Source organism: Pygocentrus nattereri, chromosome 2, assembly GCF_015220715.1.
Source record: "Pygocentrus nattereri isolate fPygNat1 chromosome 2, fPygNat1.pri, whole genome shotgun sequence".
In the NCBI taxonomy this organism is placed as follows: domain Eukaryota; kingdom Metazoa; phylum Chordata; class Actinopteri; order Characiformes; family Serrasalmidae; genus Pygocentrus; species Pygocentrus nattereri.
The window spans coordinates 50966201-50977858 of record NC_051212.1 but is presented as its reverse complement, the minus strand read 5'-3'; the positions used below and the strand labels follow the sequence as shown (position 1 = coordinate 50977858).

The following is an 11658-nucleotide window of genomic DNA, read 5'->3' as shown; positions in this document are numbered from 1 at the left end:
GTCTCATCTCGATTAATCTAGCAAGCATCAGGCATTTTTGTGATCACTGAACCCACAGCTCTTTCCAGCCACTTCAGTCAAGAGTCAGGTCATGAAAAATTCAAAATCAAGCTAATCAAGCCAAATTACAATAACAACACTGCACAACTACTTTATTGGTTCATATAACAAAGCCAGCTTGGACTTCTAAAGTGGGGGAAGAGGGGGTTGGAGATCCTACATACATATTTTATATATATATATATAAAAATATATATATATATATAGGCACACCACAGTTCAAGCCTTGCTTGCTTGACAAGCACCAGCTCCCTTCCAGTATGCACAGCCAAGTCAAATTCTGTTGGATCGCCAAGGGGGACCAAGCACGATCTTCCTGCTATGGCTTTGTGGTTCTTTTGCATTTCAAATATGATGTGCCAGTGGATACATGCCAACCCCTCTAAACATGAAACTAGTCAGACATCTACACAAACCGTTTTCACCCCCACACCCAACTAGTCACCCAGGTCGATTCTCATTTAAAAAAAAAAAAAAAAAAAAAAAAACCACTCCACAAACAACTCTAAAAGATGTAAAGCCAATCCTTTATAACAGTGACCATGCCAGAAGAGCCATCAATAGCAAAACAAGAGTTTAAAATAAATACAATAGACACCTGTCAAGCTTAAAACACTCCAAAAAGCTCTAGGTGGAGTATATCACTATCCTCTTTATTTTCAAATGAGCCAAAACACCACATGGAACATTTAGTTTAAGACCCACCTTTGAAGAGGACTTCACACAAAGAAGTACTTGATAACAATATACAATTAAATTAATACATTCAACAAAATAAGTGCCTTTCGTTTTACTGACATAGGAAGAGTGAGCCAAGTTAAACTGCACACATATGTTAGCATAACATAATTGGCAGACTTGATGCAGCACTTGTATCTTTTAGTCCACAAGTAGATTACTAAACGGTGAAGAACATCTAACACGTACATTTTAAACATACTAGGGAGAAAATACCTGATAAAGAATACATTTAAAGAACCCATGTTCTGTAAACTCCGCTACCAGCGGAGGCTGGTAGGGAGCTTACGACCGTCCACGCAGAAGAAGTCACGTCACGTATCGAATTCGCAAGTCTGATCCACAGCCAGCATCGAGGAGAATGTTTTTTTTTTTAATTCTTCCAATAAAACAAGCGCAAAAATGCAAGTGATTATTCAACAGCTATCCCTGCATTAAAATCTCCGGAGTTTAAATCAGGTCCGCGACATTCATGGGCATCTCCTCAACGGTCGTGTTGTAAAACGTCTCGATGTCTCGAAGAATCCTCTTGTCCTCCTCGGTAACAAAGTTGATGGCAACACCTTTTCTGCCAAACCGACCTCCGCGGCCAATCCTGGCAAGGAAAGACAAGTTAAGCAAGCTGGCCTTACGACAAGTTCCAGAAATGGACATCTGACCACCGCTATGACTCACCTATGGATATAGTTCTCTCGATTTGTTGGAAGGTCATAGTTGATGACGAGCGAAACCTGCTGCACATCAATACCACGTGCCTGTGGGGGGAAAAAAAAAAATGGTCATTTTACTAACCTCACAAATGCTTTGTACAACATGTGGTTACAGCACAAACATATATGCAACAACCCAAGGAAGTGAAAACCCACTGCACAGAAACAGTAACCGTGTCAAAGAGCAGGCACACCAAGTTACCTAGTACTACAAAATCTGATTCACATCACAACAGAACCCCCAAGGACAACCAACGCTGCAGCAGCCACAACTGAAAGCATCCGAGGGGTCACAATCAACTTACCAACAAATCTGTAGTAATCAGCACTCTGCTAGAGCCAGATCTAAACTCTCTCATGATAACGTCTCTCTCCTTCTGGTCCATGTCTCCATGCTGCAAGAAAAGATTTTATTTAGAACCAGCACCAACACTAATCTCTCCAACTTCAGTTGGTGAGAAGCCAGTTGGTCAGAAGTATGATCAGAGAATTTGGAAGTGTCTCCATTACAAGTCAGTCCCGAAAGATGAACCATCATTTCACACTTAATCCAACAGGCAGAAACGGTAGGGACAAAGATTCGATTAACTTCTAAAGTGATATCTGCTGCTGGCAGATCGATTTTATTTGTAGTGCCAGATGCGTGAGCAGCTTTAATAAACTTCTCTTACCAGGGCAGAAACGGTGAAGTCTCTCGCATGCATCTTCTCAGTCAACCAGTCCACCTTTCTTCTTGTGTTTAAGAAAATGACAGCCTGGGTGATTGTCAGGGTCTCGTAGAGATCGCAGAGTGTGTCTAATTTCCATTCCTGCAAACCAAGGCATTTCGTTGTTAGAGGTGCATTAACTAAGAACGCAAATTTCGGCATCCCTGTACTGGAACTTGTACCACAGAATCTCGAGACCTAGGACATTGGACATTAAGAAAGAGGTCCGCCCCAGGCTCATTTCTGAAACTGTGTCTTTGCTCTCCCTTCTTTGAAATACCACACTAGCATGACCACCAGAACTCAGCTCGAAGGCTTAGTCCTGATGATTTTGGCATGGCGCTTTGTAGAAGAAGGTTTTTTTTCTATCAAACAGCACCAAGACAAAGTCCTCACCTCTCGTTCTACGTTAATGTAGAACTGCTTGATACCCTCCAGGGTAAGCTCTTCTTTCTTCACCAGAATGCGGACAGGCTCCCGCATAAATTTGGTGGTCACATCCAACACCTCTGCAGGCATGGTGGCCGAAAGCAGCACAACCTATAGAGAAGCACACGAGCATCACTCAATGCTTGGTTTCCTGGTAAATACATCACTTTTCAATAACAGCATCAATCTGAATAACTGTTGCACTGAACCTTGAAACAAAGGCCACTGGACATTAAGAAAGCGGTCCGACCATCTTTCATTTCCGGTGCAGGGCAATTGCTCTCCTTCCATTTTGTTACTCTGCTAGCATTATTACATAAACCAGGAAAACCTGGATTCTGTAATTTAAGCACAGTTCTTTTATATGGAAGGGAAAGAAGGCGAGAAAAAAGACTGGGTAAAGCTCAACTAACCTGAATATTTGTGCTCAATTTCTGGAAAATTTCATAAATTTGATCCTTGAATCCACGACTAAGCATTTCATCTGCTTCATCCAAGACAAACATCTTGATCCATTTGGGAGCTATAGGGGTAAAAAAAAGTTGTTCAATTCATTGTTCAGAGCAGCCTATACAGACACTCCATATACTGGACATGAACGTGATCAGTAAAAAAAGAGACATCTCCATGACAAGTCAGTCCCGAAAGATGGTACCATCATTTCACACTTGGTTCAACATAATAGGCCAGTGAACAGATGTTTTGGTTTGAAACACTTACAGAGGAACCTCCTGTTCAGCATGTCAAATACACGGCCTGGAGTTCCCACAACAATGTGTGGGGCTTCTGCTTGGAGTTTCTGCATTTCATTGCGAACATTGGTACCCCCAATGCAGGCGTGGCATGATGCACCCATGTAGTCACCTAGAGCCAAGATGACCTTCTGAATCTAAAAAAAAAAAAAAAAAAAAAAAAAAAAAAAAAAACCCAGCAAGGAGAGAATAAAGAACAAGTCAGTTAAAAATGACAAAATTAGATATATAAAAAACATAGCTTATAGCTCTTAACCATCAACTTCTAGATCTCAAGACATTTAAAAACAAGTCTGTTAACAGTGAATTCACAACCAAATGACTGGGTTGCTACTCCCTGCTAAACATCAAATAAGACTAAGAGACAAAGTCCACATTTCACCAGTTACATAGCAGGAAGAAAAGCAAAATATTACCTTCATTTCAGCTACCGCCCAAATATGCCGCCTTGGTCTGAGACACACTTAAGTTTATCATGACCTCGGGTACAGCATACCTGCTGAGCAAGCTCTCGGGTTGGTGCCAGGACCAGAGCCTGAGTCTCTTTCTGCTCAATCTCCAATTGCTGCAGGATTGAGATGGCAAATGTGGCTGTTTTGCCAGTGCCTGACTGGGCTTGGGCAATGACATCGTAACCTGTAGGACAAGCATCATTAATCTCAAGCAAATGCAGTACAAGAAGGCCTTCAACAGCCATTATACAAAATAAAATTTAACCCCCAACCAACAAACAAAATCACCTTTTATGCAAGGAATAATTGCTCTTTGCTGAATAGCTGATGGCTTCTCGAAACCATATGCATAAATCCCACGGAGAAGTGTCTCCTTAAGGTTCATATCATCAAAATTGTCTGTGATCTCATTCCAGTTGCTCTGCAAGCCAGAAAACCATGTGTCAAATTCAGCTCAAATGTGTGAGCATTTAAGGGAAACTCCACCGATTTCCAAAAAGTCAACACAATTTAGCAACTAAGATGTAAACAGTCCCTCAGAGTAGTTTGCAGGGAAATGCTCAGTTTGAGAGGTCACTCAGTTGTGGCGATGGGAACCAGGCGCCCACCTCTAAAACTGACATCTATGACCAGTTTGATATCTTTCAAAAAACATTCGGCTTAAAACGTATATTAATCAATGCATGGCAGACAGGATCACAGAGCATAGTAAAGCTAAACAGTCCCAAAAGAAGTACGCGTTTCAGATTTATGGCCATTTCACGATCAACAACATTTAAAACTCAAGACACTTTCAACTGTTTTTGAACGATGAATAAAACAGCTGTATTTGTATTGTAGACACGGCAACCCATGGTTTATCCAAGGAAACCCGAGTCCAAGTCTCTTGGCCATTAAGCACTGCAAGCCAAACCACTGTGAATGACTCCATTTACATCTCAATGACTGAATTATTCAAAAATTCAGAAGCATATCATAATTAAGACATTTCAAGGTGATTACCTCGATGACACCATCTGGGTCCATACCCTCCGGCCCGCCATGGTCTCGATCTCTAGAGCTAAGGGGGGAAAAAAGAGACCAAAAAAATGTTCAGGAAAGGTCTTTCCAGGCTTTTCCAAGGCCCTGGGGATACCCCAAGAGCAATTCCCAGAAGCAGTATAAAGAAATGTCCCAACTGGAAGTTAAGCTAGGAGCTTTGTGTGAGGGGAACCAGGCGCGTTCCTGGCGTGCCACGTGGATAGGGTGAGCAAAGTGAGCCCCTCTCTCCATGACGAGTAACATTAGCAGCGCATTACAGTACCATGCACTCCTACAACCCACTCCTCACGCAATTCACGAGGCTAAAGTTTGCCTAATATTCGCCAGCTTTTGTGCGAATTTTCCGTGCCACCTTAAGTGGTGCAACACTCGCATACTCGCGTTTCCCGTTTCACCTTAAATAGGGCAGCGGTTTACATTTCGCCGTTTCCCGTTTCACCTTAAAGGGGGCAGCAGTTACTTTTTGGCCCCAAGTGCCATAAAGTAACTGCTGCACCACTTAAGGTGGCGCGGGGATATTCGAACAACAAGCTGGCGAACAAGATCCTAACTTTAGCAACATACGCATTTATACCATTTTAAGGTCAAACGAGTTCACTATCTCAATATTAAGCCTGAAAACCTACTTATGGATGTTATAAATCGTTAACATACCCCTAAAGTACAGCACCATCAACGCTAAAGAGTGGTTAAATCACCCTGACGCCAAAAAACAGCTCTTAGCTGGTTAGCTGCATTGTTAACATGCTACTGCTCAGGCTAACAGGCCGCAGCATCAAGAGACGGGCGTGGAGCGAACAGAGGCGAAATATTGGGTTTTGACTGAATACATCACTTTATTTCAGACAGAAGAACGTAACCGAAGAACGATATGGCATTAAGATGTGCAAATTAAACACCATAAGCTGTCCGTTCTCCATTTTCGCGCCTTCGGTGTTTAACTATAGCTATGCGGCTAACGATAACTGGTGTGGCGCAGGCCGCTATACGGAGCCACGACCGTTTACCGGCAATTTAACACCAAAAACACGAAGATGGGCGGTGTTAAAACCGCGGTCGCTACAACATACAACCCTTTGCCGTAGCACAAAAACACATTTATCCGATAATAAAAAGAATTACCTGTGATAATCGGCAGAACCGCTAGACATGGTCCGTTCGCGACTTCGGCATCCACTTGGAAAGGAGGAGCAATTGAACCTCAGGCGATTTTTATCTGCCCGGAACTTCTTTCCCTTTCCTCCCCTATCGTACCCGAGCGGTTTGAAACGCTACGATTAGCGACTCCTTCGGTTGTAGATTCTTCACAACTCCCATCAGCTACGCAACAAAAATATTCCCCGGAGAGATTTAGCCTCGCTTTTTTCGTGGAAGTTGCGACGGAGCTTTCTAGCCTATGCGTAGGACTATATTGTGAGGCGCATGGATATTGCCGCAATGGGGAGGGCGTGGTGAGGTCGCTACGGGGTCTCCAGCAGTTGTGGCCTGCTGGACCGGCCCGGCTGGTTTGCTGGATTGTAGAACATTTTCCTCACATTTTTGATCTTTATTATAGTTTTTTCTGGCTTGTAACAGTTGTAAATGAACCTAAAACAAAACCCAGAGGAAAGAAATAATCTAAATGAGACCTCCTGTTTGAGGTGGGCAACATGGCAAAAATGTAATATCGCGATACTTCAAGAAATGTTCACGATACATCGCAATATTTATTTCTTCAGACATCGGATCAGTTGGAACTGAGAAAATAGCACTGCTACATCTTTAAAAGAACTGTGAGAAACTGTGAAGACAATTATTTTTTATTAAATATTGGACGTTTTGTTTTGTACTAAATCAGAGAAGTTACAAAAAAATGAAACCAGTCGCTGGTTAAAGTAAGAAAGGGAAGAGAATGAGGCAATGAAGCAGGGACAGCCCTCCCTGATGGAGTGGTGGACATCTACCCAAGCGCTGTAGCCTAAACAACTATTTTATTGATGTGTTATTGAGGCAAATGGTACAAACTGTTTATGATGTTTGTCTTCATGTTTTACCGGTGATTTCAAACATGTTTTTGAAACTGCAATTTGACCTTCAGTTTGAAGTATTTTGGTCTCTCCCTGGGAAATAACTGCCCGGTGGCGTTGCAAAGGAGGCTGCCCAATGAACAGACTTTCCTATAAGGACTGAATCCAGTTAAACAGGCTCGCTTAATAATGAAACTTGCTGTTGGTCAATGCTCTATGATTACTGACCATATCCACAATATGTTCGCTAAAGCATGCCATATTGAATTATGACATAATTTATCATGACAATGATACATATTGCCATATCGCGCAGTCCTGTCTCCTCTTAATCTCACCCATTTCTCCTAGACATGGTTAAGTCCTGTTTGAAATCAGGACGTGAGGATTATTAAAGGGGGAAACTCCACCGCTTTTTCAAAATTTCGGCATAATTTAGCGGTTGAGATGTAAACAAAATTGTTTGTGGTGTGGTCTGAAGTGTCTTTACAGTGGTGGTGGGAACCAGGGGTTACCATGACAACACAAATATAGGCATTTAATTTACCATCCAAAACCACCAGAGTGTCTTCTTAGTTTTATACGCAATGTTAATGATGGTAAAATAGTAGAAAATGGGAGGGGGGGGGGGGTACTTTTGGGTCTATTTTGCCTTAGAACACCCTTCTCTTGTATCCTTCCACCAAAAAAGGATTACAACAAACTGATGAAAATACATTTTATTAAACTATTTAACTATCACAAATCTGCCGCAAGATCAACATCTCAGACATCAGGCTGGGTATCTATAATCATTTCATGTGGTCACTTTCTGGGAGGGAGCTTTTAGAGGTGGACGTCTGGTTCCTATCACTAGCACTGTAAACAGTTCTGACTCTGTAAGTTTCTCTAGAATGAAGCGTTTCACACCAAACCGCTCTGAATAACTTTGTTTCTTAACTGTTTAATTATTTGGTTCCCCTTTAAGCCATTTTTTCCTCTGTTTCTGAAATTTGGCTCCTGCTGAAAACAGACCATTAGAACCATTAACGTTAAAGCGTTATGGCTTTGCTTTTTTAATGGGAATTGGTGTAATGGTTACAACCACTGGAAAGGATTGATCACTCATTAATAAAGAACTGAGATCGGCTGTATTTGTAGCTCTACAGTTACAGACTGTAGTCCATCTGTTTCTCTGATACTCTGCTACCCTGTTCTTCAGTGGTCAGGACACCCATGGACCCTCACAGAGCAGGTACTATTTGGGTGGTGGATTATTCTCAGCACTACAGTCACACTGATGTGGTGGTGGTGTGTTAGTGGGTGTTGCGCTGGTACGAGTGGATCAGACACAGCAGTGCTGCTGGAGTTTTTAAACACCTCAGTGTCACTGCTGGACTGAGAACAGTCCACCAACCAAAAATATCCAGACAACAGCGTCCTGTGACCACTGGTGAAGGACAACACAAACTGTGTCGTCTTATCGATGATTCCAGGGACATGGCTGGTGTTGGATCTGCAGTCCTGAGATCAGTTCATCACCTCAGCTCTTCTATTTACACGCTCAGTTTCATCTCTCGCTCTGCAGATGTGTTGCACACCTCCTTTCATGGCCTGAATCCTGCCTGGGCCTCGAAGTAAGTGCGGCGGCGCGCTCCGGTTCTCGGGCGCTTCGGTCTGTGCAGTTCATCACGGGGCTTTTTCGGGAGGTACAGGTGAAGTAATGACTCGACCCCGAAAGCTGCAGCTCCACCTCCACCACGGGGAATCTCACCCAGGCCCTGGTTTGCCAGCACCAGTCGTTTGTTTGCAATATCAGTTGGCACCCTGAGTGAGGTGGTCTGGATCGCTGGGAGCTTCGTGGTCTGGTTGCTCTTTGGCACGTGCTGGTGCTTCTCCACTCTTTGTAGACCTCCAATGCTTGGAAAGCGGGAACCACCTTTCATATTGGCTTCTGTTAGAAAGAACGTGAGCACATTAGAAAGTAATCATTAAAAATGTTATGTACATTTTTTTTTTTAAAAGATGGTTCCTCGTGGGTTCTGTGGTAAAGGGAATGGTTCTATGGTCCTATTTCATGCTTGAATGGTTCTTGGCATGGTAAAACGGTTCTTCAGATCGATGGACAATGTGATGTCAAGCTTGCAACAATAGAAGAACCCATTTTTGGTGCTACACAGAACCATTTTCAGAAAGGTGCCACAGCTTCTCTCATAGAACAACCCAACATCAAAAATGTGCTGCTGGTTCTCTAACAGAAGAACCCTTTTTGGCGCAAAGTAGGACCATTTTCCAAAAGGTGCTATACACTTTTAAAAAATGATGGTTCTTCAAGGGTTCTTCAGGGAAGAAAATGATGCTATACAGGACCACGAACACTCAAAGAACCCATTGCATGATTAAAGGATTCTCTGAGTTGTTTAAACGTTCTCCAGATTGATGGAGAATGTGCTGTAGATGGTTCTATAAAGAAGCTTTTGGAAAAGGGTTCTACATAGCATCAAACAGTTCTGCTAGTGTCGATGTCAAGCCTGTAACAATAGTGGAACCTCTTTTGGTGGTGTATAGAACCATATACTACATTTTCTGCATCAATCTGAAGAACCGGTTCACCATGTAACACACCATTAAATGGTTCTATATACGTAGAACTCATGGTTTTAAATAGAACCATTCCCTTTACTAAAGAACACTTGAAGAACCATCTTTTTAAAGAGTGCATCATACAATATGCTGCTGTTGGGACAAAACATTGCATCTGAATTCTTGTCGTTTTTTTACATTTCTGACATAATTTGATGGAATGAATCATTTCCTCTTCATTCATTTCTATTAAAACGTATAAATGTTTGTTCCTCCTCCTGTAACGTTCCCTTTTTCTGAGATGTTTTGTTCCAACAGCAACAATATATAATTAGCTTACGTATCGCTGCTGTCCGAACAAAACCTCAGTTTCAGTTTCTGACATCATTTGAAATGACCTGTTGCCCTTTTACATTGTTTGTAAGTTTCACGATAAATGGACCAAAGACACGGCCCAAAATGACTTGGAAAGACGTCTGGTTCCATTGACTTACATTAAAAGTAAAGTGTGTTTTTCCTTCTCCTGTAAAATTACTTTTTGGTGATATGAGGTTTCTTCTGAAACAGCGATAATATAAACACACTCAAAGCATTTACCTTTTTTTTTAGTTTGTTTTGCTCTTCTCAGGTGAAGTTCTCTAGTCAAAGGAAATTCTGCCTGTTGTAATAAAAGTAACGTACAGAAATAACTGGAGTTAAAAGTGCTAAAGAGCTGATATCGTATCTGTTCAGTCTTTTTCATGCAGTGGGCAAAATGGTAATGATCAGTTTTGCCCAGACGTTCTATAGAAAACATCCAGTGTGATGTCACAGGCGGAAGCGGTGATGTCATAATGACTGGGTCTCCAATGGAGACGCTGATAATAACTGGCAGTACAACGACGTAACGCCGCATCACAACACTGAGGACTTCAGTTCTTTAAAATCAAAAAAAGGATTAATGTGTTTATGACTTTTATACTGGTGTCCAAGACTGTATCCCAAACCACGGAGATGAAAAACATCGCAATTTAACTGTTTATCAGTTTCATATGTTGGTTAATAAAGACCTATTTCACCGACTGTGAAAGAAAATTCACAGGAATTTGGATTCGGATGAATTCAGAGAGCATTTCCGACATTGCCCGGAAACATTTAGGTCAGCTAAGGTACTATCAGAAATATTTGTGTGATTATATCACATTAAAGTGTTCCATAATCGCAGAATTAATTTCTCTCGCATGAAACTGCCGCACCTGGTGAGCTGTGGTAGAGCTGAGGGACATTCTGGCCCAGACTGATATGGTGCCGTCACTATCAGAGGAAAACCGCCCAGATGTTCTGGATGAAGCCGTCGGTTTCAGGCCTGGTCCTTGGTAAAGCAAACATTTGTGCAACATAAAACACAATTAAGAAAAACACTGAAATTACGGACTAGTCTTCTAAAATGAGGCTTTACTAACACAAAGAGAAAGGGGGACCTCTGGTGGCCAATAGTGGGAATAACCTCTTAATGGCCTATAAAGGAAGGACAGAAGTGGAGCCAGTGGATCATAAGTGGGCAGAATGTCCCGCCTCAGAGACACTTAGTGTTCAAAACAAGCTGCTTCAGCTTTTCTTTTCTCGAGAAACGCCTTGTTTCCTGGAAAGATTATGAGAATGTTATGAAATGGATTTCACCAAAATGACTATTTGGAGCTCTCAGTCCTTCTATCAGAGGAATTTAGAGGCCCGTTATAGTGAAGTGTAATGATCACAGTGTCAGGAAAGGTATAAGACTTGAGCGGAGCTGTTTTAGGTAAATCTAAATCTACCTCCCGTTCGACAGAAGGGTTCCAGCAGGATATTAGTGCATTTCGGATCCCAATAAAGTAAAATAAATATTAAAAAATTGTAAAATACTCATTTTTATCCTTGTAACATTCGCTCTATTTTACCCTTCAAATCTTTTTTTTGCCATTCAGATTTTGTACCTAAGGGGACAGCATGGTGGTGCAGAGGGTGGCTCTGTCGCCTCACAGGGCCTGGGTTCGATTCCCCAGCCGGGGAGTCCAAAGACCTGCAGTCAGGCTGATTGCAGGCATCAGATTGGCCCTAGAAGTGAATCTGTGTGTGTGAATCTGTGTGTCTGCCCTGTAATGGACTGTCCAGGGTGTCTCCTGCCTTCTACCCAATAACCTAGGAGGATAAGCAGCTAAGAAGAAGAAGAAGAAGAAGAAGAT

General features: G+C 42.1%; 1 protein-coding gene and 4 non-coding genes across 5 annotated transcripts; all 5 read right to left on the bottom strand.

Moving 5' to 3' along the window:
* Nucleotides 1-568: 568 nt before the first annotated feature.
* eif4a2 (eukaryotic translation initiation factor 4A) lies at nucleotides 569-6180 on the bottom strand. Its single transcript, XM_037535398.1, has 11 exons — nucleotides 6012-6180; nucleotides 4851-4908; nucleotides 4137-4269; nucleotides 3893-4032; nucleotides 3365-3533; nucleotides 3058-3167; nucleotides 2612-2755; nucleotides 2180-2317; nucleotides 1814-1903; nucleotides 1474-1553; nucleotides 569-1393 (listed from the first exon to the last, which is right to left on the bottom strand). Exons 1-11 carry the CDS (start codon nucleotides 6038-6040, stop codon nucleotides 1249-1251), a joined length of 1236 nt encoding a protein of 411 aa, XP_037391295.1. The 5' UTR covers nucleotides 6041-6180; the 3' UTR covers nucleotides 569-1248.
* On the bottom strand, nucleotides 1985-2053 carry LOC119262683. Its single transcript, XR_005129825.1, has one exon. It is a non-coding gene; the product is annotated as a small nucleolar RNA SNORD2 (small nucleolar RNA).
* LOC119262678 lies at nucleotides 2390-2573 on the bottom strand. Its single transcript, XR_005129818.1, has one exon. It is a non-coding gene; the product is annotated as a small nucleolar RNA SNORA81 (small nucleolar RNA).
* LOC119262677 lies at nucleotides 2838-3016 on the bottom strand. Its single transcript, XR_005129817.1, has one exon. It is a non-coding gene; the product is annotated as a small nucleolar RNA SNORA81 (small nucleolar RNA).
* On the bottom strand, nucleotides 3243-3312 carry LOC119262682. Its single transcript, XR_005129823.1, has one exon. It is a non-coding gene; the product is annotated as a small nucleolar RNA SNORD2 (small nucleolar RNA).
* Nucleotides 6181-11658: the final 5478 nt, after the last annotated feature.